The 25,090-nt window shown below is 35.5% G+C and overlaps 1 protein-coding gene across 1 annotated transcript in view; it reads right to left on the bottom strand.

The window, feature by feature from the left end:
• The window catches only part of LOC136036017 (innexin unc-9-like), a 35,265-nt gene extending 11,083 nt beyond the window's left edge, over nt 1-24,182 (bottom strand). Inside the window, exons 1-3 of the mRNA XM_065717939.1 lie at nt 23,412-24,182; nt 18,724-18,936; nt 10,230-10,417 (exon numbers count right to left, since the gene is read on the bottom strand). Coding sequence (XP_065574011.1) covers nt 10,230-10,417; nt 18,724-18,936; nt 23,412-24,152 — 1,142 coding nt within the window. The 5' untranslated portion in view covers nt 24,153-24,182. The remainder of the gene's footprint in view (nt 1-10,229; nt 10,418-18,723; nt 18,937-23,411) is intronic.
• Nucleotides 24,183-25,090: the final 908 nt, after the last annotated feature.

Raw genomic sequence — 25,090 nt, 5'->3', positions numbered from 1 at the left:
ATGAAGATGCTCAAAGAGTCTATGGGCACACGTAAAAACATTAAAATTAACTACAAATATGCGTGTCCGATTGCAAAACGATGACTCTGGTCAAACATTTTCAGATCAATTGCTGGCAATGGGAAACGGAAAGCTCCCAATAGACTCAATTTCAGGACGTATACAACTACCTGCTGATTTCTGTAATTTAGTGACGTCCAAAAATGAATTGATTGAAAAAGTATTTCCGAATATTCTAAAAAATTATAAAAATAATAAATGGCTAAGTGAAAGAGCGATTCTCGCACCCAAAAATATAGACGTCCACGAAATCAACAATATTGTTTTGACCAAGATTCAAGACCAGGCAGTCCTTTACAAGTCAGTCGACACAGTTTTGGAACCAAATGAAGCGGTTAATTATCCATCTGAATTTTTAAATTCCATAGATCTTTCAGGGTTTCCACCACACGTGCTACAACTAAAAATAGGCGTACCAATAATACTTTTAAGAAATATAAACCCACCAAAGCTTTGCAATGGCACTCGACTTGCCGTAAAAAAAAACAATGGAAAACCTAATAGAGGCCACAATCCTGACAGGGCCTTTTGAGGGTGAGGCTGTTCTTATTCCTCGAATTCCCATGATTCCAACGGATCTGCCTTTTCAATTTAAAAGATTGCAATTCCCAATTCGATTAGCATTTGCAATCACCATTAACAAAGCTCAAGGTCAATCATTAAAAAAATGTGGTATTGATCTTAATATTGATTGTTTTTCCCATGGACAATTGTACGTTGCATGTTCGAGGGTCGGTAAACCTGACAATCTATTTATATGCAGCGAGAATTGGACAGCGAAGAATGTTGTATATTCGCAAGTTTTACGCAGTTAATTTGTATTTCGGAACCAAATGAAGCGGTTAATTATCCATCTGAATTTTTAAATTCCATAGATCCTTCAGGGTTTCCACCACACGTGCTACAACTAAAAATAGGCGTACCAATAATACTTTTAAGAAATATCAACCCACCAAAGCTTTGCAATGGCACGCGACTTGCCGTAAAAAAAAACAATGGAAAACCTAATAGAGGCCACAATCTTGACAGGGCCTTATGAGGGTGAGGCTGTTCTTATTCCTCGCATTCCCATGATTCCAACGGATCTGCTTTTTCAATTTAAAAGATTGCAACACAGACAATGGGACAGCGAAGACTGTTGTATATTCACAAGTTTTACGTAGTTAATTTGTATTGTATCTATCTATCTATCTATCTATATAAAAACGAGTTGTGTGTATGCATGTTTGTTTGTTTGTAAAAAGAGCGTTTGCATATGACGTCATTATTAGTACATACGGCTTTGTATATGGACAGACAATGGGAAAGCCAAGAATGTTGTATATTCGCAATTTTTACGTAGTTTGAAACACATATATAAATCTATCTATATTCACAGGTGGGACACAGGGACACAACTACAATGGCGCGTAACTAATATGGCGCGTAACGACTTACGCGCGCAGGGGGGCTTGGGGGGGCGCGAAGCGCCCCACCAACTAGGTGTTGGGGTGGCGCGAAGCGCCACCCCAACAGCTAGTATGGAATAATATGAATGATGGGCAAATTATGTAATTTAGAGCCCTTTCTTCGGGAACTAGGGATGTTCATGCCATCCCCGAAAACATACTTATCAGCTGTTTCAACTGTGCTGAATAAAATGGCTATTTCACAATTTTGATCGGATGACTGTGGGGGAAAAGGGGTGTGGGAAGGGGTCTATTTATCCTCCAATCTTTTTGGTTACTTAAAATGAGTACTAAAAGTTTTGATTTCAAGTCAAATTAACTCTCCTCCAATCTTCTATAATCACTGGCTCGATACGGTCCTACAACAAATTTGTTGTTGTTTTGTTTGGTTTTTTTAGAGAGAGAAAAAAAAAATTAACACGAATCCATGATCTTTCTTCTAACAAAATACAAAATTCCACATTTATCTTTATAGGAGCTTGAAAACTCTACGGTAGAGTTCTCTGATATGGTGAATCTGATGGTGTGATTTTCATTAAGATCGCGAACCTTTTGAGGGTATTTACTCCTTTTTTGAAAATTGGGCAAAGAAACTTAATAATGTTTATAAGCAAGACAATGATCAGAGATGCTCAGCCTCTGCGTCATGAAAAAAAAAATATAAATACATTTAATTTAGAAGCAACACTGCCATATTTTTTTTTGGGGGGGGGCAACCCATCTACTATTTGGAATCAGTTTTGTTCGTTTTAACCTTTAATATTGCTCCTCACTTTCAGTTAATTTTTTTTTAATTTATGATGGGCTTTCAAACATTACCAGGAAATCTTCTCCCCTCCCCATGTAAAATTTCTGCTGGAAAATACCCTTGCGAAAATTCCCTCTAAGAATACTTGTGATTATTTCCAATAACAAATATTATGTGCCAAAAATTGACAAATTGCCTAACTCACAGCCGTTTCTCTAGGGGCTAATGGGGTCATGTCATCCCCAAAAGTATAGTTATCAGACCTTTCAACTATACAGAATTAGATGGTTTTGTGATAATTTTGATTGGATAACTTTGGGAAAAAAGGGGCACCAAAGGGCTTGTTGCCCACCAATCTTTTTGATTACTTAAAAAGAGAGTCAGAACTTTTTGATTTCCAATCAAATGAGCCTTTTCCCGATCTCCTAGGGTCATGGTTTCGAAAGGACCAACTGGGATAAAAATTCAATTCTTTCAAACTTAGTTCAATTATTCATGTAACTTCAATTCTTTTAATGTATCTGTTGTAATCAAACCTGTGCTTTTAGAGTTTCGGTTACTATTTAGCCGCGTCTTTCCCTACGTACAGTTGGTTAAATACCAAGAACTGTTTGAAAATCTATTGCGTTTAAAGTTACCGTCAGAAACTACAGGCCTGAAAAAATTTGTTTGATCTTCAAAATGGGAGGAAACCCCTCAATAAGGAGAGTCATATTAATGAAAATCACGCTATCAAATTCAGCATATAAGAGAACTCTGTTGTAAAATTTTCAAGCTCCTATCTACAAGAATGCAGAATTTTGTTGTTGTTTTTTTTCCAAGAAGAAAGATCACGGATATGTTTTTATTTTCTATATTTTTTTTCCCAGGAGTGATTATGTTAAACTAATGGCCATTGGGAAAAAGAGGACTGATTTAAACGAAAATTAACGGTTTTAGTACCTTCTTTAAGTATCCAAAAAGATTGTGCAACGAGAAAGATTGTGCCGTGGCGTTCTCTGCCATTGTGAATTGTGCCACGGCATTCTCTGATATTTAGTCATACCAAACAACAATTTTGCTCCAAAGAAGGCCAAATTGCTGTTGACTGATAATTTTGAGCTGATCAATTAATTTAAAAACATCAAGAAATTTTATATCGAGCTTTCCTATTTCAGCCGAGCTAAAGCCACACGATTGAACTCCGAAAAGTCACATAGTTCTCATAAGATCAATGGTTAATGTAAATATTTATTTTAAATTGATTCAGTTGATGATTCTCAAAATTTCGCATAGTGATGTATACTTGCGCATTAGCTACTAGGGAGCCATGTAAATTAAACTAAATAATTTAGCCATTTTTGAATTAGTGCAGATACGTCCATTTCACAAATTGAATGCATATAATATAATTTAATGTAGTTCAAAGTCCCCTCCCCAACATGCCCTAAATGTTTCAACTTAATACCCTTAGCCGTCCCTGATATTGTGCAGATACGTCCATTTTTAAAACTTGGATGCATATAGTGTCTTTTGAATCAGTTTAGTATGCCCTGGCATACTAAGGTATGAATTTTAATCCCACTTGCTAGATCTCGCAGTATTTGGCAAAATACCAGTTTTTAATTAAAACTTGTGTGACGGTTTATCAAGGTGTCTACATCTATTGATTTCACATATTTGATATTCTGTGGACTTAAATTGAATGTAAGGAGAGAGGGAGAGGAAAGAAAAGGAAAAGAGGGGGAAGGTGGATTAAAGGAGTGAGGCAGTTTAATTCTAGAAAGCATTTGGTCAGTGTAAAATGGAAGAAAAATTAATTTTGAATCCTGTTTTGAAGTTTTTAAGCTGATCTCTAACTGATGGAGTTAGGCAAGAGTTATTCCAAAAGGCACTTGTCGCTTATTTTGATCGCGATACCACCATCCAAGCAAAGAAAGTTCTTTATGCTGAACTAAGTGTTACAACCAGAATGGTGACTCACTTTAAAGATGAAGATAATATTCTTAACATTTGTAAAACTTTAGTTGCTGCTGCCAATCAAAACTTAAAAATCCCAAAATTTGTTATTCTTAGTCCATGCGAAGTCCCAACTATAGGAGAGGCCGTAAATACCACAGTTGTATCCAAGATCAATGAGTTATCGCGTAAATTGGACAGCGTTCTGGCAAACATATCTCACCCTTCAAGTAGCCTCTCTGACCAGTCACTGGTCTTACCTCAAAGTCATGACCCAATGCCTAAACCCTCGTATGCTATAATGCTAAAAAACCTTCCAAAAGAGCTAAAAGTGCCAAGCATTTATAGACAGTCTTTGTCCTAGCCCTGGCAGCGATGTATCGGAGCTACACCGCGGCAAGAATGAATGGAAACTTGTCGTCTCGTCTAAAGATTAAATAAAAAAACTAGTTTTTTTAACTGAAAGTAAGGAGCGACATTAAAACTTAAAACGAACAGAAATTGCTCCGTATATGAAATGGGTTTTCCCCTCCGCAATCCCTCGCTCTTTACGCTAAAGTTTTTAATTGTTTTAAAAATTAGAATTGCGACAAAGAGTCTAACTTTAGCGTAAAGAGCGAGGGATTGCGGAGGGGAAAACCCATTTCATGATATGTCTTCTTGCAAAAAACACGATATTCCACATTTCTGTAGATAGGAGCTTGAAATTCTTGCTACAGGGTTCTCTGATACGCTGAGTGCGATGGTGTGATTTTCGTTAAGATTCTATGAATTTTAGAGGGTGTTTTCCCCTATTTTCCAAAATAAGGTAACTTTTCTCAGGCTCGTAATTTTTGATGACAAAGACTAAATTTGATGAAACTTATATGTTTAAAAGCAGCATTAAAATCTGACTCTTTTGATTTATCTTTTACCATCAAAATTCTAATTTTTAGAGTTTCGTGTACTATTGAGCCGGGTCGCTCCTTACTACAGTTCGTTACCACGAACTATTTGAAACCGCTAGTCTAATTGTTGAAAAGGCAAAGCGTTCTGACCCCACTCTAAATGCTACACTTAAGGAGTCTGCTTTTGTTGCTGTTGTTAAACAAGTACCGGACGAACTAGTCGACTCGTCACTGAAGGAATTAATCCCAAAATGTATCAAAACAGCTAAGTGTGGCGCGTCACGCACATTCAAAGTGTATTTCAAATCAAGAAAAGACTTAGACCATTTCCTTCAGGAATCAGTGAAAATCGGTTTTGAACAACTTGCCCCCCAGGAGTTTGTGTTTTTGCCTCGTCGATGCTTTAACTGCCATATGACTGGCCACCTTGCAGCAAACTGCACAAACACTACCCTGTGCTAGAAATGCGGAGCTAGTGACCATAAGTCTAAATCTGAATCCCCGTGTGAGAACATTCCTGTTTGTGTTAGTTGTAAAGCTCCAGGCCATATGTGCTACAGCATTTACTGCCCTAAAAACCGTAAAACTGTGAGCTAATGACTCCTATGATAAATTTCATATCTTGGTATATACAAGGTTCTTTCACAATTAAATTACCAGTGCTGATTATTTGTTTATTTCTTGGTATTTCCTTGTTTCTTTTTCCTTCTCTTTCCCTGCTTTTTCTTGTTTATCCTTACCTCGATTATACTATTTTAATTTTTTCTCCTTGTATTTTTTCCTTATACCCTTGGTCTGGTGGGCTTGGTCATGGAGCGGAACTGCCATCCACCATGAATAAATCGACGATTTCTATTGGTGACCAGGTTGGTAGCAACTCTTTGGGGGAACGTTTAATTGAATTACAAAATAATCCTTTAGATATTAAAAATATAGTTAATAATTCAATTGGAAGTAGAAATCTGAAGAATATTGATTCTATTTCGGCTAATAATAGTAAGTATGTTTCGCATTTAAATGGTTCTGCCTCCTCTAAACGTGACGGTATTTTCTCTGTGCTTCATCTTAACATTCAGGGACTTTCCTCGTCTTTTGATGAGCTAAAATTGATCGTCAGTGGAGGAACTTCTGATGTTATAGGATTATGTGAAACTTCCCTAGATTCAAAAAAGGATATCCTTTTAGATATTCCGGGATACAGGATGGAGAGGCTGAATAGGAAACAGATGGCGAGAAGTGGCCTTGTCCTTTATATTGCTGATCCTCTTACATATAATGTCCGAAGTGATTTGAGCAGAAATGAGGAAAGAATCTTTGAATCCCTTTTTATTGAGATTAAGTCTATACCTAAGTATTTAGCTGTGGGTTTGGTTTATAGGTCCCCCGGAGGATCTATTCCTTCGTTTTTGAAAATTCTGGAAGAAGTTTTGGACTCAGTCCAAAAACATCCCTATGAACTAATCCTTATGGGTAATTTTAACCTCAACCTGTTGGATCAAAATTCTGCTTCAGCTTTTTTTTTGTCGATGATGCTCTCTTCGGGAACTCTACCTTCAGTTTGTATACCAACCTGAGTTAAAGACACGCATGCGTCTCTTATTGATAATATTTTTTCGTCACTAGATGTCGTAGATAATTTGGTGCTGGTTAGTGATATTTCTGATCATTTTCCCGCTATTTCCCAATATAAGAGCGATGATCAAGCTCAGCGTATAGCATCACCATCTACTCTCTCATTTTTCCGTTATGGTGATACTGAGCTAAGTCTACTTAATTCTCGTCTGGCTGATGTACCATGGGGTAGTTTGGTTTCTGATTAAGATTTTAACCGCTCTTTTGATTCCTTTTATGATTTAGTGCAAAAAGGAATCCTGGAAATTTGCAATCAGGGTCCAACGACCCATACTTCGAAAAGGATAGCACCACTGAATCCATGGATGAGTTCAGGTCTCCATAAAAGCTGAAAAAGGAAAAATTATTTGTGGAAGCTTTGCAAAGCTTCATCATCTGTAGCTCATCACAAAAGTTTCAAGACCTATAGAAGTATATTGAATTCTCTCTGTCGGAAGGCAAAGTCTCAGTATTATCATAGGAAATTTTCTGAATGTGGGAAGGATGTTAGGAAGACATGGTATTTAATTAACTCAGTTCTTAGACCTACTCCTGATCTGCCTTCAGTTCCATCAACGCTTATACTCAATGGTAAAACCGTTCAAGGAGATGCAGATGTTAAGCTAGAGCTTACCTCTTATTTTGCTAATAGAGGGAAGACAACTGCTTCCTCTGCAAGCTCTACAACTTCTCGTTGCGATTTCAGAGCTTTTCTTGAACCCTCATGTTTAAAGTCGATGGTCTTGAATTCTTTTACTGAATTTGAGGTAGCTCGTATCGTGAATGCTCTCAAAGGATCATCCTTTTCAGGACCAGACAAAACTCCTACAAGGGTTATCCGTGCCATTCTGCCTGCTATTCTGTCACCATTGACTAAGCTTGTCAATCTGTCTTTCAAAAAAAGAATTTTCCCTGAATCTCTCAAGCGAGCTAAGGTTATAGTGCTGTATAAAGGTGGTTCTCGGAGTGGTCCTGCTAATTATAGGCCAATTTCTCCCCTATCTGCTTTCAGCAAAAATTTTGAGAAGGCTATACTATCCAGGATTCTTAGTTTTCTGGATGCAAAAGAATTTTTGCATGATTTCCAGTTTGGATTCCGAGCGAGTCACTCTACGGAGCATGCTTGTGCAGCTTTCTCGAATTTCATTCATTCGGCAATAGATTCTGGTCGTATCCCGGCAGCTTTATTTTTGGATGTTCGTAAAGCTTTTGATTCCTTGACTCATCGGATTCTTCTTTGGAAACTATCGCATATTGGTATAAGATCAAACGCTTTTTCTTGGTTTGATTCACATCTTTCTGGTAGGCTTATTTCAGAAGATCTGCTTTTCCGGAGCCCTTTTGCAGTATATTTATGGCGTTCCTCAGGGATCTGTTTTTGGTCCCATTTTATTTCTGATTTATGTTAATGATCTGATTTCGGCGGTAAAAAAAAAAAAAAAAAACACCAGGCCTCTGGCATGCTGCAAGTTGTGTCGTCCTGATGCTCGGTCGTGTTCCAATACTACTTCTAACGAAGATTTTCTTGTTGCTTTTGCTGATGATACCACTCTTGAGACCATTGGGAGGACGGAATGTAATATAAAGCCTAATTTTGTGGCATTATTCGAGAGAGTTATTTCATGGTTTAATACGAATTACTTGGTCTTGAATGTTGTTAAGTCACATTTTCTTATTTTATTCTCGAATTTGCATAGCTTTTCCTCAGCTTACACACCTTCAGGTGTCACAAGGCTCCTTGTGTAGACCAGAGAATCGGGGGGTCCGGTTTCTTGATATCCTGCTTGATGAGAATCTTTCATTCAGAAACCATGCAACCATGATTAGGGTTAAGGTCTCATGGAGTTTGGGTATCATTCGAAAACTTAAACACACATTTACTTGATCTATTCTGAAACTTCTTTTTTTCTGTCTTTTCCAGTCATATGTTTCATATTGCCCCATTGTATGGATGTCTACTTTTCCGTCTAAGCTGCGGTCACTTTCTGTTATGTATAATAAATTACGACGTCTGGTTATGGACACCAACCGTTCTTCACCAACACCGCTCTTAAGTCTACGGTCTATTTACATTATTTCTTGTGCTTCTTTTGTCTTTCTTCAGCTTAAAGGCAGTCTTCCAAAATCTCTTCAGAAAACTCTTATGTTTATTTCTGATTCAGCTCCATATAGCCTTCGTTCTTCAAATAATATCTACATTCCGAATACCCCTACCATTTGATCAGATTTCAATCCCCTCATTGCTTGTCAACAGGTCTGGAATTCACTACCTTCTTCAGTACAGAAATGCCACTCATTTGGGACTTTTGAAAGGATTCTTAAGGGTCATTTAATAAAGAATCAAATAGAATAACTTTTTATTTTCTTGTGAGGAGCTGATGTCCCCTCAGTTCTGTTCATGGTGTATGGTTCTCTTCTATGCACTTTGACTCCCAGGCCTCAGGTATGTTCTCTATGCTCAGGTATGTCTCGTTGTTTTCTTTTTTTTCTTTTTTTTGTTGTTGTTGCTTATATTGTATACCACTTATTTATATTGCTTTTATTGTAGTGGTTATTTGTATTTTTTTTGTACCCCCCTTGTATCCCTGGCCATGGAGCCTTTCGAGGGGGAATAAATGTATTGTAATTCCATTTTGAATTGTATTTTGTATTCTATTGTATTGAATAATAACTTAAATACCTTTAGTTATTTTAGACACCCAGGATCAAGCTTGTTCCCTTTCCCAACAATAAACCAAAGATAATTTATATAAATTGCAGGCCGTGCATCAGTGGCCGTGGGTGGGGAGTATATTACCAGGAATAAAAAAGGCCATGGAAGGGAGGCTGGTTGACCTCCATTTACTTTTGAGTCTTAAAAAGAACACTAAAAACTATATTTTGCCGACAAATAGGCCCCTCCAAATTTTCTATGACAACTCCTTACATCCAAAGTGGCCTGGGAGAAACGAATGAATAACAAATTAGAACCATAACGCTCTTTGCTTATGCCTATAATACATATATATGCCTATAATACATTCACAGAAGATACACGGTTTCAGACTTAGCAATAAGGACATGTTAAAAAAAGAAATAATTTTGCTTTTGCCCTGATTCATTAAAAAAAAAAAAAACTATCCTTAAAAGAAACAAGATGGCAAGCCGTCTTCAAACTTTTTTCTCCCGAGTTCCTAGAGTAAGGTAGGAAGAGATAGAAAATTACATTTAGAATCAATGCGATAAGATCCTTTACACAGGTTGGAAAGGAAAAGGAGAGAGTACCAATTTGGCTGGCCTCCAGTGGCTTGACTCGTGGACGGTTTATAGTAGAGTTTACATGTCTTAGAAATTAAGGAATTTATTCTTCAATATTGCATAAATTTGTTTAAACCACCTACCCTGAGAAATTTCTGGCCTGTGCAAACTATTGTCTACCACGAGACCGAGACTAAGCTGCGAAAATTAATGAACTACGTTATTTGCTTTTTTTAGCAGAGGCATTTTGTAGCAAATGTTATTCAGCCCATAGTATTCTAAAAAAATAAAAAAACATACTTTTGAAGTTGATCATGAAGCTTCATTCTATTGATTTTCTTGTGCATATCATACAGCCTTGAAATCACGGCTGTTATTACAGTTGGTCCAAAATTGTTTTCCATCAGTTTCAAAATTGTAAAAGAGTCAACAGTTAGAAATTGATTTACCATATTTGAAGCGATCTCAAATGATACTTCACATGGAACCTGTAAAATTAACATTTTCATGGTACAACTTGAAAAGTTTGAATTTGTATTCAAATGGATGTAGATGCAAAAACAGATGTTGGTTTTCCAATGATGAGCAACTACTTGACAAAATGCAGACGTTTTTTAATTTTTTTTTGTTTGTATTCCACCATTTTATTTTTAACTACCTTTCTGCAAAGCACATGTTTCTCTTGCACGGCGTGTTACAGCATTCTGAACGGATTTACTTCCATAACTATAATTCGAAGTATCTTAACCTTGGCAGCCTCTGGGAGGTTCTTTTACTTTGTGACTATTATTCTTGATATTGCGCAATTTTTTCCGCTATATCATGAAGACTAGATTTATCGGTTGATCTCGGTAGAGGAGGCAGGTCTTTCTCCTTTGGTATTTTTGTTTGTTATAGATATTTCACAGCTCTTTGTATTATGTTTCTAAATTTTATCTAAAACTGCGTAACATTGGGATTTAGAATATCTTTTTTTTCATAACCCTTATTCAATAGCACGAAGGTGTGTGCAAACTAGAGCTTCAACAAGCCAGTCACTAAAATCAATCCTAAATGATCATTGTGGATAGACATCCAATTGCGATCATGTGTGAAACAATATCATAAACTTAAAAGCAAAAAATTCCTTTCAAAATGAAGTGAATTATGAAGTCGAAGTGTATCTAGAATTTTTATTTGGGAGGTAGGGGGCGAGGGAGTTAAAAAAAGCTTTTAAAACATCGAAAAATTTTCAATGCACTTTTGTTACGTGTTTACGAGCTGGACAAAAATTTCAGGGGGAAAGTATAACAGTTCAAAATAGGGAGGAAACCTTTTAATCGACAGTGAACAGATATAAATTTTTTTGACTGGATATTTTGAACACATATACAGTGTTCATTATCAGCAGTAAAACTAAAAGACATCAATGAAAACAAACAAAATTTATACCTAATAAACTAATTACATATATTTTATTGCTCTTATTTTTTTCAATGCAACAGCGGAAGCAAATCTCTTTCACCTTTTCGGTTCCGCTTCATTAGATTTATCTGACATATTACGTGAACAGAGGTCATAGCTCTTAGGTGAGGTAATATTTACTTTATTTGACCTCAGTAAATTATCCTAAATGGAATTCAATCCAAATTCACCTGTATCTCTGTTTATGGAATTATTCCCTGAAAATTTGCTTTAAACTTTGGCCCCTAGAAATCAAAGAAACATTTTCAAACAAAATAAAATGATTTGGATAATTATAAATATGTTCCGAAAGAGCCGACGTGAAATTTCTTTTAACAACAGTAATTCCTCCTCAATGAATTTTGGACAGCAAATTCTAAAAATACGGGCAGTGTGGTCTTCAAAGTTATCTAATTTAACGGGGAAGGGGCCAAACCCTGCACCCCCACTTGATACAGCCTTGTATAGAGGTAACCAAATAAAACAATCAACTTTAGATTCACCAATGTAAATAAGGTTGCGTAAGACTGGCTAAACAAAAAATAAAACTTGGACAATATTTTAGTAGAGCGCTCACGTATTTCTAAGTGCATAAATTAGGTGTGGGTTCAGGTTGATGTCTTACCTATTCTTTATTATGATCCCCTGAATCCTTTTTATTGTTGCGGTGTACTAATTTTTATTGACTAAGCCTCTAAATATGTACAAGGCGTAAGCACTACGTATGTGCTTATGTACTATTTACTAAGTATGTCTTAGTAAGTAATACGCATATTCATCCAATCCTCTATCGACTTATCTTCCCTAGATTTCTCCAGGAACCCATGTACAGTTGGGCCGACTCTGGCTGAGCTTCCAGAGTCTCGCAACTGACCCCGTCCCAAATAAAATAACTGACTACGACGGGGATCGAACACGTGCCCCTTGGACAAAGAATTCTCAAACCACCACGCCAACCACTTAGCCAGGACGGCTAATTTTAGGTGCCAAAAGATTGCTTCATTTGATGCATTGCTAATCCCTAATTAGATGGGTTACTAACTAGAATTACTAGCCAAAAAGAAGTAAATGGTTGGGTTATCAAAGATGTGAAATTTCAGAGCTGAACTAATAAAAGATGCAGAACTCTTTGGTAGAAATAAACGCTTCTGTTAAACTTTTTTTTCATATAGTATATACATCTTTTATATATAGTGTGTATCTATGAAATATAAAAGCTTCCTTTTTAACAGGTCTAAAATGCACAAAATCTTCTTTTGAAATTGCGACGTATATCTAAGACTTTCTAAATGGGATCGTTTACTTTTATGTGGAGATAAAATTCCAAAATATGACTCCCTTCTGTAATTATGATCGTTCCGCTGTAAATAAACAAAAATCCCCAAAACACCCAAATCCTTTGAAAGAATTGATTTTAGTATAGGCTAGGTGTAACTAAGGAGATAGAAAATGAGAAAGTTTTCTTTGAGGTTTTCCTTCTTCAAGAATATTACTTGACGGATCCTTGGCCCAATGTTTTCATAATCTAAACAAGACAAGGAAGAACATGAAATAATTTATACACTTAAACAGAGTTCACAAGTTATTTCAATGTTTGCTATTTCCTTCTGAAGTAAGTAGATACTTTGAACTAAAAAGTTTGTTGAACAAATCGATGTTCTAACTTAAAAGGATGAGGTTTAAAAGATTGCAAACGCTAATGAAAACTACAAATATAATGTAAATATAATATAATGTATAAATATATAAATATAATGTGATATAACTACAAATGTTAATTCTAAAAAAAAACGCTCAGGATGTCTGAGCAGTATTTGAGCAGTATTAAAAAAGCTATATATTAAATACCCAAAAACTATATTTTCATTAGATTGAAGTTACGCCCTAGCCCCTCTAAAAACCTGAAGATTTTCATTTTCATTCTTTTTAAGTCTGGCTCAATTATTTGTTGTGCTCTTTTTGTTTGACTTGGCTTTCACTTCTTCATTCACATTTGTATCCTGTCGTAGAGAACTTGATATGTTATATAAGCTAATATATGCGTTTTGAATTTAGTCTTAACTTGTCATGTACCTTTTTCTAACTTCACTTTGTGTTTGTATTAACTTGTATAGTTTTTTGTGGATTAGTTCTAGAAGTATTGGCAAGTTTTTAAAAGTTTTATTTAATTAATATTTAACATTTCTTAGAGTTTCAGTAGTAGAGTTGGCCTAGTAAAGAAAGATGTTTCTTCATTGTTGTATTTTTCTTTTGATTTCTGCGGCAAATTTGTACTGAATATTTTCTAACGTATTTAACATTTGCATTGGATTTATTTATAAAGATATTTAACGTTTTTCAGGGTTTCATCAGTACAGCTGGCTTAGTAAAAAGAAATGTTTCTCCATTGTTGTATTTTTCCTTTTTCTTTCTCTGGCAAAATTGTATTGAACGTTTTTAACGTTTGTATTGAGCCTTTTTATAAAGATATTTATCGTTTCTCAGAGTTTCAGCAGTAGAGTTTGCATAGTAAAGAGAGATGTTTCTCCATTGTCGTATTTTCCTTTTTCTTTCTCCGGCAAATTTGTATTGAACGTTTTAAACGTTTGTATTGAACGTTTTTATAACGATATTTAACGTTTCTCGGAGTTTCAGTAGTAAAGTTGGCAAGGAGAGATGTTTCTCCATTGTTATATTTTCCTGTTTCTTTCTCCAGCAAATTTTAAATTGAACAGACGGTCATTGAAATTTTGGGAATGGGGTTATTCGAACGGAAATAGAAAGTTCTAGAGAAATTTATAAGGGTTGGAAGTAATCCAAAATCTAGCAGCCTCCCTTACATGTAATTTTGCTGAATTTTTTCCCGTAGCCCCTAAAGGCATCGTATAAAAACTTTTGGAAAACTGTTTTACTGAAAATGTTAAAAAGGCTAAAAGCGTGAACTCCATCATCTCGCCACTAATAACCGCCAACGTTTTACGTTTGTGGTTATCATGATCAGAGCTACTGGTTTTTGGTGTCAAATTAAGTTCTGACTAGATACAAAAGTATAGCTAAATGCTAACTCTTGATTTGGTGCAAAAAACGAGCAGTGACTTGATATAAAAACAAGGTATCTTATATATTCTCTGAGGCCAACCTGATTCGTATTCAGGATAATGATAGGTGGTAATAAGCTTACCAAAGCCATAAATGTTAGTTGATTGATTTTATCAAACGATAATTTCGAAAGGACCTGTACCTGTCATCATTAAGTTCAAATAGTGAATCATCAGGTGTAATAATTGAATTAGTAATTGATCGACAGATGTCTTTCCAGTATCTAAGCTTTCATTTTTATGTGTTCATATAATTATGCTTACGTACTTTTGATTGAAATGTAGTAATTAAAATTCAAAATCATCTTTTGTAGCTAATTATCTAATTCTCTCTGACGAGGCAAGATCCCTTATGCTTCATTAAATAAAAAAAAATTAACTGAAAGTAAGGAGAAACATTAAAACTGGAAACGAATAGAAATTACTCCGTATATGAAAGGGGCTGTTCCCTCCTCAACGCCCCGCTCTTTACGCCAAAGTTTTTTACTGTTTTAAAAAGTAGAGCTGAGAGAAAAAATCAAACTTTAGCGAAAAGAGCAAGAGGTTGAGGAGGGAACAGCCCCTTTCATATACGGAGCAGTTTCTGTTCGTTTTAAGTTACTTTCAGTTAAACAAAAATTGTTTTTTTATTTAATTTCTGAACGTTTTTGAATTAATGCAACTTTTGATTTTGGCTCTCCGCCAAGAATAATTGGATAACACATGAATAATTAAAACGAAATTTGCCTATTAATTTTTTTGGCTTAATGGCTTTCTGTTAGTTTTGACTAAGATTTTAAGAAAAAAAATGGGTAGAAGAGGAGGCCTAGTTACCCTCTAATCCTTTGCTAACTTAAAAAGGCAACTAAAACTTTTAATTTTTTAAAGAACATTTTTATTAGTAATTAAATAAAAAAAACTAGTTTTTTTTTTACTGAAAGTAAGGAGCGACATTAAAACTTGAAACGAACAGAAATTACTCCGTGCATGAAAGGGGCTGTTCCCTTGTCAACCCCCCGGTCTTTCCGCTAAAGTTTGACTCTTTATCTCAATTCTACTTTATTAAAAAGTAAAAAACTATAGCGTAAAGAGCGGGGCGTTGAGAAGGGAACAGCCATACACGGAGTAATTTCTGTTCGTTTTAAGTTTTAATGTCGCCCCTTCCTTTCAGTAAAAAATAACTAGTTTTCTTATTTAATTTCTGAACGTTTTTGAATTAATGCATGTTTAATTTTGGCTCTCCGTACATGAATTATTAAAATGAAGTTTACATATTAATCCTTTTATTGGCTAAATGGCTTTCTCTTAGTTTTAATCAGACGATTTTGAAAAATAAGGGGTGGGGGAGGAGGCCTAGTTGCCCTCCAGTTTTTCGGTTACTTAAAAAGGCAACTTGAACGTTTAACTTTAAACGAACATTTTTATTCGTAAAAAATATACGTAACTAAAGAACTAACTTACGTAACGAACTTCTGTATTCTTGTATTTGTATTATGTATATGAGGGGGTTTGTCCCCTCGTTCATACCTCGCTCTTTACATTGAAGCTTACGTTTTGTCCCAATTCTTTAAGAATGACCCCTGAATCAGAAAGGCCGTAGAATAAATAGGTGAAATTACTAAAAATACTTTAGCATAAAGAGCAAGGTATTTAAGAGGAGAAGAACTCCTCATAGGCGTAATAATCTCTATTCGTTTTTAGTTTTAATGATACTCCTTACTCTCAGTTGAAAAAAAACATTTTCATGTTTATTTTTTCATTGTTTTTTTTTTATAGTAATGGTAGAAAATCCTCCGCCCCATTCATTTAATTTCTCTTCCCCCATGACATATTCCTGCAAGGAAAGATCCTCCCCCATAGCCCCATCCCCTCAATATCCCCCAAACCCAAAAAGTCCCCCTGAAAACGTCTCTACACTTCCCAATAACTATTACTGTATGTAAACACTGGTCAAAGTTTGTAACTTGCAGCCCCTCCCCCAGGAACTGTGGGGGAGTAAATCATCCCCAAAGACATAGTTACTATGGTTTTTGGCTATGCTAAACAAAATGGCTATCTCAGAATTTTGATCCGTTGGTTTTGGGAAAAATGAGTGTGGGAGGGGGCCTAGGTGCCCTCCAATTCGTTCGGTCACTTAAAAAGGGCTCTAGAACTTTTATTTCCATTAGAATGAGCCCTATTGCGACATTCTAGGACCACTTGATCGAGACGATGACCCCTGGAAAAAAATAAGATTCTATGACTTTTAGGGGGTGTTTTCCCCTATTATCCAAAATGAGACAAATTTTCTCAGGCTCTTAACTTCTGATGACAAGGACTAAATTTGATGAAACTTATATATTTAAAATCAGCATGAAAATCCAATTTTTTGTGTATCTTTTAGTATTAAAATTCCGTTTTTTAGAGTTTTGTTCACTATTGAGCCGGGTCGTTCGTTACTACAGTTCGTTACCACGAACTGTTTGAAAAATTTCCGTAACTTAAGAATTAACTTACGTAACGAACTTATATTCGTATATTTTCGTATATTCGTACATTTTTTACGTATATGAGAGGGTTTGACCCCTCGCTAATACCTCGCTCTTTACACTAAATATTAAATTCTGTCCGAGTTCCTTAAGAATGACCCCTGAAGCCCAAGAGCCGTAGAATAAATAATTGAAATTAATGCTGGTTCTTACTTTCAGTTGAAAAAAGTTTTTCATATTTATTTTTTCACTGTTTTTTGTTTTAAATAATGCTAGGAAATCCTGCACCCCCTTCATGGAAATTCTCTTATCCCACGAAAAATTCCTCCATGGAAAGATCCTCTCACGTAAAACCCTCCTCTCAACCACACGACTTCCTAGCTGAAACATCCCCCTGAAAATGTCTGTAAACTTCCCAATAACCATTACTATATGTAAACACTATTCAGAGTTTGTAGCTTGCAGCCCCTCCCCCGGGGACTGCGAGGTAGTTAGTCGTCCCTAAAGACATAGTTATTAGGTTTTTCGAACTATGCTGAACAAAATAGCTATCTCAAAATTTTGATTCGTTTACTTTGTGAAAAAAAATTTAGCGTGGGAGGTGCCCTCTATTGTTTTTGTCATTTAAAAGTGGCACTAGAACTTTTAATTTCTATTAGAGTGACCGCTCTTGCAATATTCTAGGACCACTGGGTTGATACTATCAGCGCTGGGAAAAGAAAAAAAACAACAAAAAACAAATAAATATGCACCCATGATCGGTCTTCTGGCAAAAAATACGAAATCCCGCATTTTTGTAGATAGCAGCTTGAAACTGTCCTGTGGTGGCGCAGTGGGTTTGACCTTAGCTTGGTAATACGGGACCCAGAGGTCGAATCATGCTGCAGGAATGCACTGCAGGGCCGACGCAGGGACCATAGTAGTCAAGAAGCGTCGTTAATCCGATACAATACAATACAATACAGGAGCTTGAAACTTCTTCAGTAGCGTTCTCTGACACGCTGAATACGATGGTGAGATTCTCGTTGAGATTCTATGACTTTTGAGGGGTGTTTCACCCTATTTTTCAAAATTAGGCAAATTTTCTCAGGCTAGTAACTCTTGATAGTTAAGATTTTTTAGAGTTTCGTTTACTATTGAGCCGGGTCGCTCGTTACTACAGTTCTGTTTGTTTTTTTCCAGGTTGAGAAACTATGGTCTTTTTAAGATTAGCCTTTTTTATGTTGATGCGCCAAGGCGTATTAAATTTGAGTTGGACCCCAGCTGTTTTAGAGGGGGGACAGAGGGGCACTTGCATCGAGTACATAAATTTTAGGGTCACAAAATTTCAAAAAAAAATCTAACGGATATTATCATTGATTTCAAATTAATTAAACTAAAGCAAAGGGAACAGTTAATAAATGAAAATTTAATCAATAAATTGTTAACTAATAAAGGAAATAAAAGCATACTAAAAATAATTAAATAGTAGTAATTAAAAAATTAATTATAGTTAAATAATTTAAATAATACATTAACAAAATAATAAAACTTAAATCTTAGTCAATTAATAAATTAAGCTTAATTTTTTTAATTAATGAGAATTTTGTTAAAATTTGGCCACTGGGTGGACCAGTGGTACCGTCTAGCGATATAAACAGATTCGTATTAAAGGTCATAAAAAATTAGGAGACTCAATTAAGAAAGGTAAAGCCGAAGATTCTTGAATTTTGCTCCCTTTGCTTCTTTTACCCAAGAAAAATGATCTTAAAATCAAAAATTGAAATAACATCCCTGTTTTTTTTTGTCATCTGCTTCATCTGAAATCGTACTTACTAATTATTTTACCTTTTTAGTTCTCTCCAAGTATTGTCGGAAAAAGATAATTCTTTGGGAGAGTCTCATCAACTGAAACCACTTAAAGACTCCAATTACTGTTGTCGGGAGTAAAACAGCACAGAAGAACCACCATAATGAGAAGATTTTCTCGTTAAAAACGTTGATAGGCAAAACGCATTGACAGTTGTATTGTTGTAATACACCTTGGTTGGCTGCTTTCACCTAAAAAGATTAGTTTTAATTGGAATAAGACTAATATCAGCTTTTAGATATTTTGGGCATTATATAATTTTCCTTGCATTACATAAGTGATTTCAGACAAAGGACAGGCTTGTCTCATAAAAACAACATTGTGGTTTTAGCCGTATTTCATCTGCTCTGAGATATGACTAGTCAGATTAGTCAGAAAATCACCTGGTCACGTCTATTGGTAATGATTTGCGAGGTTGTTGAAGCACTTGTGAAAACATTATCAATCGTCATAATGCGAAAGCACTCGATTGACTCTTTGTGCTTCATGTATACTTACAACAGTTAATTCAAAAAAAGAAAATTAACCTCAGCCAAAAATATTAGAAATATAAATTTTGACATGCAGCTATATGTGAGCTTGGAATTTTTTATGACGAAACACATATGAGAAGGATGTTTCACTAAAATAGTTAGGTTAAGCCATGTGACAACGGTAACAACCTTGTTAGGCCGGTTCATCATTTTGGCTTTTTCAGGCAAAATCTCCCGTGCCTTTTTTACTTTTTCACACAGCTTCAGTCTCTATTGGTACTTTTTAAGGCTTAAACAGGCAATTGAGGTACATTGGAATGCTTTTTTCAGGAAATTTTGTTTTTCGAAGAACAAAAAGCCGTTTTTAATCGGCCAGCTTCGCCTGAAAAAGCCATGATGAAGACAGGGCTTTACAGATTACACGTCCGTAAAGAAGGCAATGTTTAATAGTTCCACATAGACTTATGCCAAAATATTATAGCTGCTCCGTTATAATTCTCACTTTATTCTGTGAGAAAAGCAATATCAAATATACAATGGTAAGTAAGGTAGCAAATATACCAGTAGAACCTTAGAAGTAATAAAGAAGTATTTAAAACCGAACTATTACCAAAGGATGTTTTGTTATTAGAAAATGGCAACAATTATTGGCATAGTGTGTTTTGTGTGATACGTAAAATGTGCACAGCATTTTGATATTACATTTTTTTCCTTTGTTAGTATATTTTTGCCAATAAGATTTTGACTTTCGTTCTTGGGTAGTGGCAATCCTAGTGCTATGGTATAATTCTGAAAGAATTGTTGAGAAATCTACAATTTTGTGAAAATTGAGAAGGCTCAGATTTTGACTGCGTGCGATAATGTAGGCAGTCACATAGAGGAGGGTCCTAGACTTAAGTTACCCATTCAACCACAGACTTAGTGACTTTACATGTTCCTTCAATTTTGTGATGTTTCCCCTTTCCAAGTACTTTACCTTAGCGTTGACGTTTTTCTTATGTTCCCTCCCTCCCCCCTCAAAAAAATATATAAGGACTGGCAACTAAAACATTTCAGGTTTCAATTTTTATGAGTATAAATTCGAACACATCAGTTTTTTTTTTTTTTTTTTTTTTTTAATGTCGATTATTTATTGTACCAGTTGTTTCCGCTGTCACTGTTCTATAATTATTTATGGTAGCAACATTTGATTTAAAAAATAACCCATTTCAACTTCACAAAGTATTCTTGGCGCTATTTTTCTGTTTTAAAGATTTTTTTGTAAACAATTAAGATTTTTCTTATAAACTATTTTGTTTTATATCGAAATCTTGCACTCTTCTTTCTATTCTCTAAAAAAGGATTTCTCAATGTCTTTTCTGCAAAAAATAAGATATTTTCCTTTTTCTTCAAAAAAGACTGCTGGTAAAACATATTCTTTTTCAGCTGAGAACATTAACAAATTTATGAAAACTAGAATATACTAGTGCTACTAAAAAAAATTCCCAATTGTTAGTCTCCAAAACTGTGGAGACCATTTTGGCTACATCTTTTCGGTGAGGCAGCCAGAATATAATTTTGTAGATGAGATAAAAAGTGGATCAACAAATTTCAAAACCTAAGAAAAGCCTCCGTGTAGTTTTATTTTACTGTACAAACACATAAGTTTTTCGTTTAATTGGCCTCTTAAAAGCGGAAAAAGGCCAAAATTATTTTCTGGACCTATTAGAATACCTTTCATTGAATTATACAAAACTGCGGTTACGTAATTAATGTTTATTTTTACTTTGATCTCATTGCTCGTATGAAATTTCACTGTTTGATAAATTTAATTTTACTTAATTAAACATCATTCAATCTTAGGAAATGTGTTCTCCCATCACGAGTTTTCCGTTATTGGATAACTTGCCAAATTTGTACATTATGGGGAAGGGGGAAAGAGGTGGGAAATCCTGGGAATAGGTAATATTCTTGAAAATTATTTTTCTTCTTATTGAACACACTTTATATTCTCTGTGAAAGCCTTAGGGTCTGAGATTAATGCGAAGAATAGCGAAGTTATATAAGTTGTAAAGATTGCAATTTGGCAAATAATGTGTTTATCCTTAGTTGTATTTAGAATGACTTATAAAGATATACGGAAAACGAAGATACTTAGATTCAAGTCAATTCACGTTTTTCTTTGGAGTGGGGATACTTTTCAATCTCCTAACTAACAATGTAAGTAACCTCATATCCTAAGCGATGCAAAAACTCTATGTGGCTCATGATGTCAAAGCTATTCGTATTAGCACTTACCATCTAAAGACAGATGGATTGGTTGAGAGGTTAAACGGAAGTTTTGTGCAGACGCTAAAGAAATTTGTCAGAGATGAACCGAAGATGTAGGATCAGTGTGTTCCATATCTTTTGTTCGCCGACAAGGTGACAAAATAGGCTTCAATGTGTTTCTTGCCATTCAACCTTATCTATTGGCATATCATCAGAAGACGAGCAGATGTGTTAGGAGAGGAGAGCGAGGAGAGGAAAAAAGGTGAGTCGGAATCGGTAGTCAGTTACCTGGTCCACATTCGGAAATGACTTAGTAATTAGACCAAGACCGCACAGCAAAACTTATTAAGACAGCAACGACAGAGCATAGCTAGTTGCCGAAAGAGATTGATGCAGGAAAGAAAGTTCGAAAAGAGCAAACTCGAGGTACAGCGGCAAGGCCCTTAAATGGTCCTATAGACAGCCAAGAGTATGAATTACGTGGTGGAATTTTCCAAGGGAAAAAAAGTAAAAACATCTCCAATTATACTCCATTAGAAAATACCGCAGAGCAAATCCAAACCAAATCTTTTTTGTTCAAACCATCAACTGCATGGATACACGCGGTCGTGGAGAAATCACGGATTCAATTGGAGGCAAAATATACACGAGATACGTGGGGAATCTTAAGATGGTCCTTAATGGAAAAACTTTTCAAAGTTGTCGTACCCACGAGATTTTTCCGTCAGTTCTTAATCATGGAGTGCCATACCCGACAAACCAGTGTTGATAGGTCTGATAACGAGCTGGTGAAATCTTTGGGCTCCGATGGAGTAATCAGGGTAAGGTAGGGATTTGACCTCTGGATTTTAGAAAATTATGATTATGAAAAGGGCGTGCGATTTTGGACTAATTTAGACTATGCTTTATTTCTGCTTTCCGTGGGAAAAACTGACACCGATGCTGTTCAGTTTTATTTGTCGATGTTAGATACTACAAGAACCGAGATGTTCTCGGTTCTTGTAGAACCGAGATGGTCTCGGTTCGAGATGTTCGGTTCAGAGTTGAAGGAAAAGTTATTTCACGCTTATTTTTTCTGGAGCTAGGGTCCCAAGCAATAAGTGGAGAACGAGAAATGGCCGGCTATAGTGTTTAACTGACAGTGTAGGCACTCACCTAGAGGAGGGTCCCAGGCTCAAGTTACGTATTCTAACACAGACTAAGTGACTAAAAACGTTCTTTGCAATTATGTGATTTTTAACCTTCCCAAGTACTTCACATTAGCGTTGTCGTTTTGCTTATCCTACCTCCGATCCCACAAAATATATGAGAAATGGCAACTAAAAAGTTTCATTTTTCAGTTTTTATGACTATAAATTCTAATACATCAGATCTACCACTAATACCGCTGTTTAACCATAGATCTTTCACACCTTTGAAAGCTAAAAATCGTCTCATTTACTCAGAGCATTAAGAAATAGCAAGTATTAATTAATTTTTTCGTCATGGTGTGCAGGCCTTTCGCAGGACCTTGGTTTGACCCCAAATATGAAAAGTGTCGCATCTCTGATTTAAGAAAGTAAATCATTCTGAATCTGTAGTTTGGTCTTAGTACCTTAAAAAAATTTAAACTTAGGAAAATATGAAAATCAAAGGAGGGTTACAAAGCTGAGGATAAGATTCGAGTTTTCCTTTACAGTAGTGATCAGTGTAAACATTACAGGGCCCACTCTTCATTATAAGCTATTTGGATAAGAAAGAATATTAAAAAAATATAGAATCAGAATACAAAAAAGGTAAACAAAAAGTACAAAACTTAAATAAGAAAAACAATTTTGCTTATATCAGTTCTTTCTGCAAGCTAATTAAACTGCTGCTTATCAATTAGTTCTGCTAGCTAAAGATGGCAACTGTATTCAGATGAGCTAACAAGCTAGCAAACAAAAGTAGTTCTCATCACTTACCTTGCATAGTGTCTGAAGGGGGAAATGAGGACTTGACCACCATTCATTTTTTCGGAATAAAACTCTAAGAATGTTAAATCCGTGACTCCAGTATCCTTCTCCAAGAAATAATTGCAATAATAAAAACTGCATAAGCACATTCACAATATATAACACTTTTGACATTAGGTACAGAATCGTCAAGGTAGATCCAGCAATAATTGATGTTGGCCGATTACCTCTATCAATTTGAGTCAAAATTTGAATCAGTTCACAACACTCACTGAGTACAGACTGTCGATCTGGGTGACCTAATGGCGTATCTGAGACTCTTCCCAACTTTTTTGCCACTCTGCTTAAAGATACGCCATTATTAATAGAAGCAAACCTCCAAAGAAGAAATGGAAGATAAAACAAAAATGCTTCTCCAAGCAAAATCAATGGAGCCCACTGATAATAATTAACTTTCACTTCGTTACTATTAATCTGACTGTCATCATCCCCAATCGCTCCATTAGTGTATGTCTCATAATATGTTGAAGATGTCCAACAATATGAGTTGACATATCTTGACTGTGCTTCAGTAAAAAATGTTGGTGAAAAGCATTCAATAGGCTCTCCAACAAATTGTTTGGTAAATATAGGAACTGTCAATACCATCAATACAACAATTGTGTATTTCCTATTCAACTTGTCAACCACATCATCGATTGGCTCTTTTCCACCAAATAGCTGGTCACAAAGGGCAATAACAAAGGCCATTCCCAGAAACCTTTTCCATAAAGATTACTTTTTTTTAGTTTCTGCAAGAAATAGTTTTATTAACAAAGATGAATTAAAACAAAAAAACACTTTAGCGTTGCCTGTAGTTTCTCAAACTTAGTTGGCAGATATGTTTCTTCAGTAAAAACTTAGTAAGGAAAGTACTTTGTTTTTATTAAGAAAGCTTAACAGCATGCCAAAATTAGAAATATTAGTTTTCATTATCCCAAATTTTCTTGTTCTAATATACAAAATCATACGTTTGTGCGAGATTAAGAAATGGGGCAATAAATCTTGTGATAAATTGCAATTTCAGGTTTTAAATTGTTTTGAGTTAGGGTAAATACGACGGCATGTTGGTGAGACTGGTAATTCCTCGCTGCTAAGTGTAGCTATACAGCGTTTCCTTGGGAGGCCTATATGAAAAGTGACACCCGACGGCAAGGGATAAACCGAATACAGGGCATTTGCCATTATTATATACAAAGAAAAGAGTATAAGCACAACAGGACTTTGCAGAATTCCTACAGCAGTTTTTATTATAGTCAGCAGTCGCTAAAAGAGGCTAAGGTGTTGTATCTAAGTAGCAGAATGTCTAGTAAATGTTACCCGTCAAAACTAAATACTTTTATATTCCGAGTTAGTTTTGCTTACACATTCAGTTCCATTTGTAAAAACCCTACACAGCAAGTTCCTTTATGCCCTAGAAATTTTCTAAGTGATAGATAGCAATCTGTTGTTCACAATTTTAGTCCTGTATCCAAAAATACTTGTTGAAGCATCAACTTAGCAACTCCTTTAGATTGAGCACGTGCAAGTTTAGCCCTGGCTACCTTCATACTATTTTCTGAAACGCAACGTCTCACTAGGATAGGTCAATCTTTTTGTCATAATTTTCTCTCAAAAAGTTCTACTTCAATTGCGAGTTGTGTCATGGA

Source organism: Artemia franciscana, chromosome 15 (genome assembly GCF_032884065.1).
Source record: "Artemia franciscana chromosome 15, ASM3288406v1, whole genome shotgun sequence".
Taxonomy (NCBI): domain Eukaryota; kingdom Metazoa; phylum Arthropoda; class Branchiopoda; order Anostraca; family Artemiidae; genus Artemia; species Artemia franciscana.
Note: the sequence above shows the minus strand (reverse complement) of the source record. Positions and strands in the feature narration are given on the sequence as shown.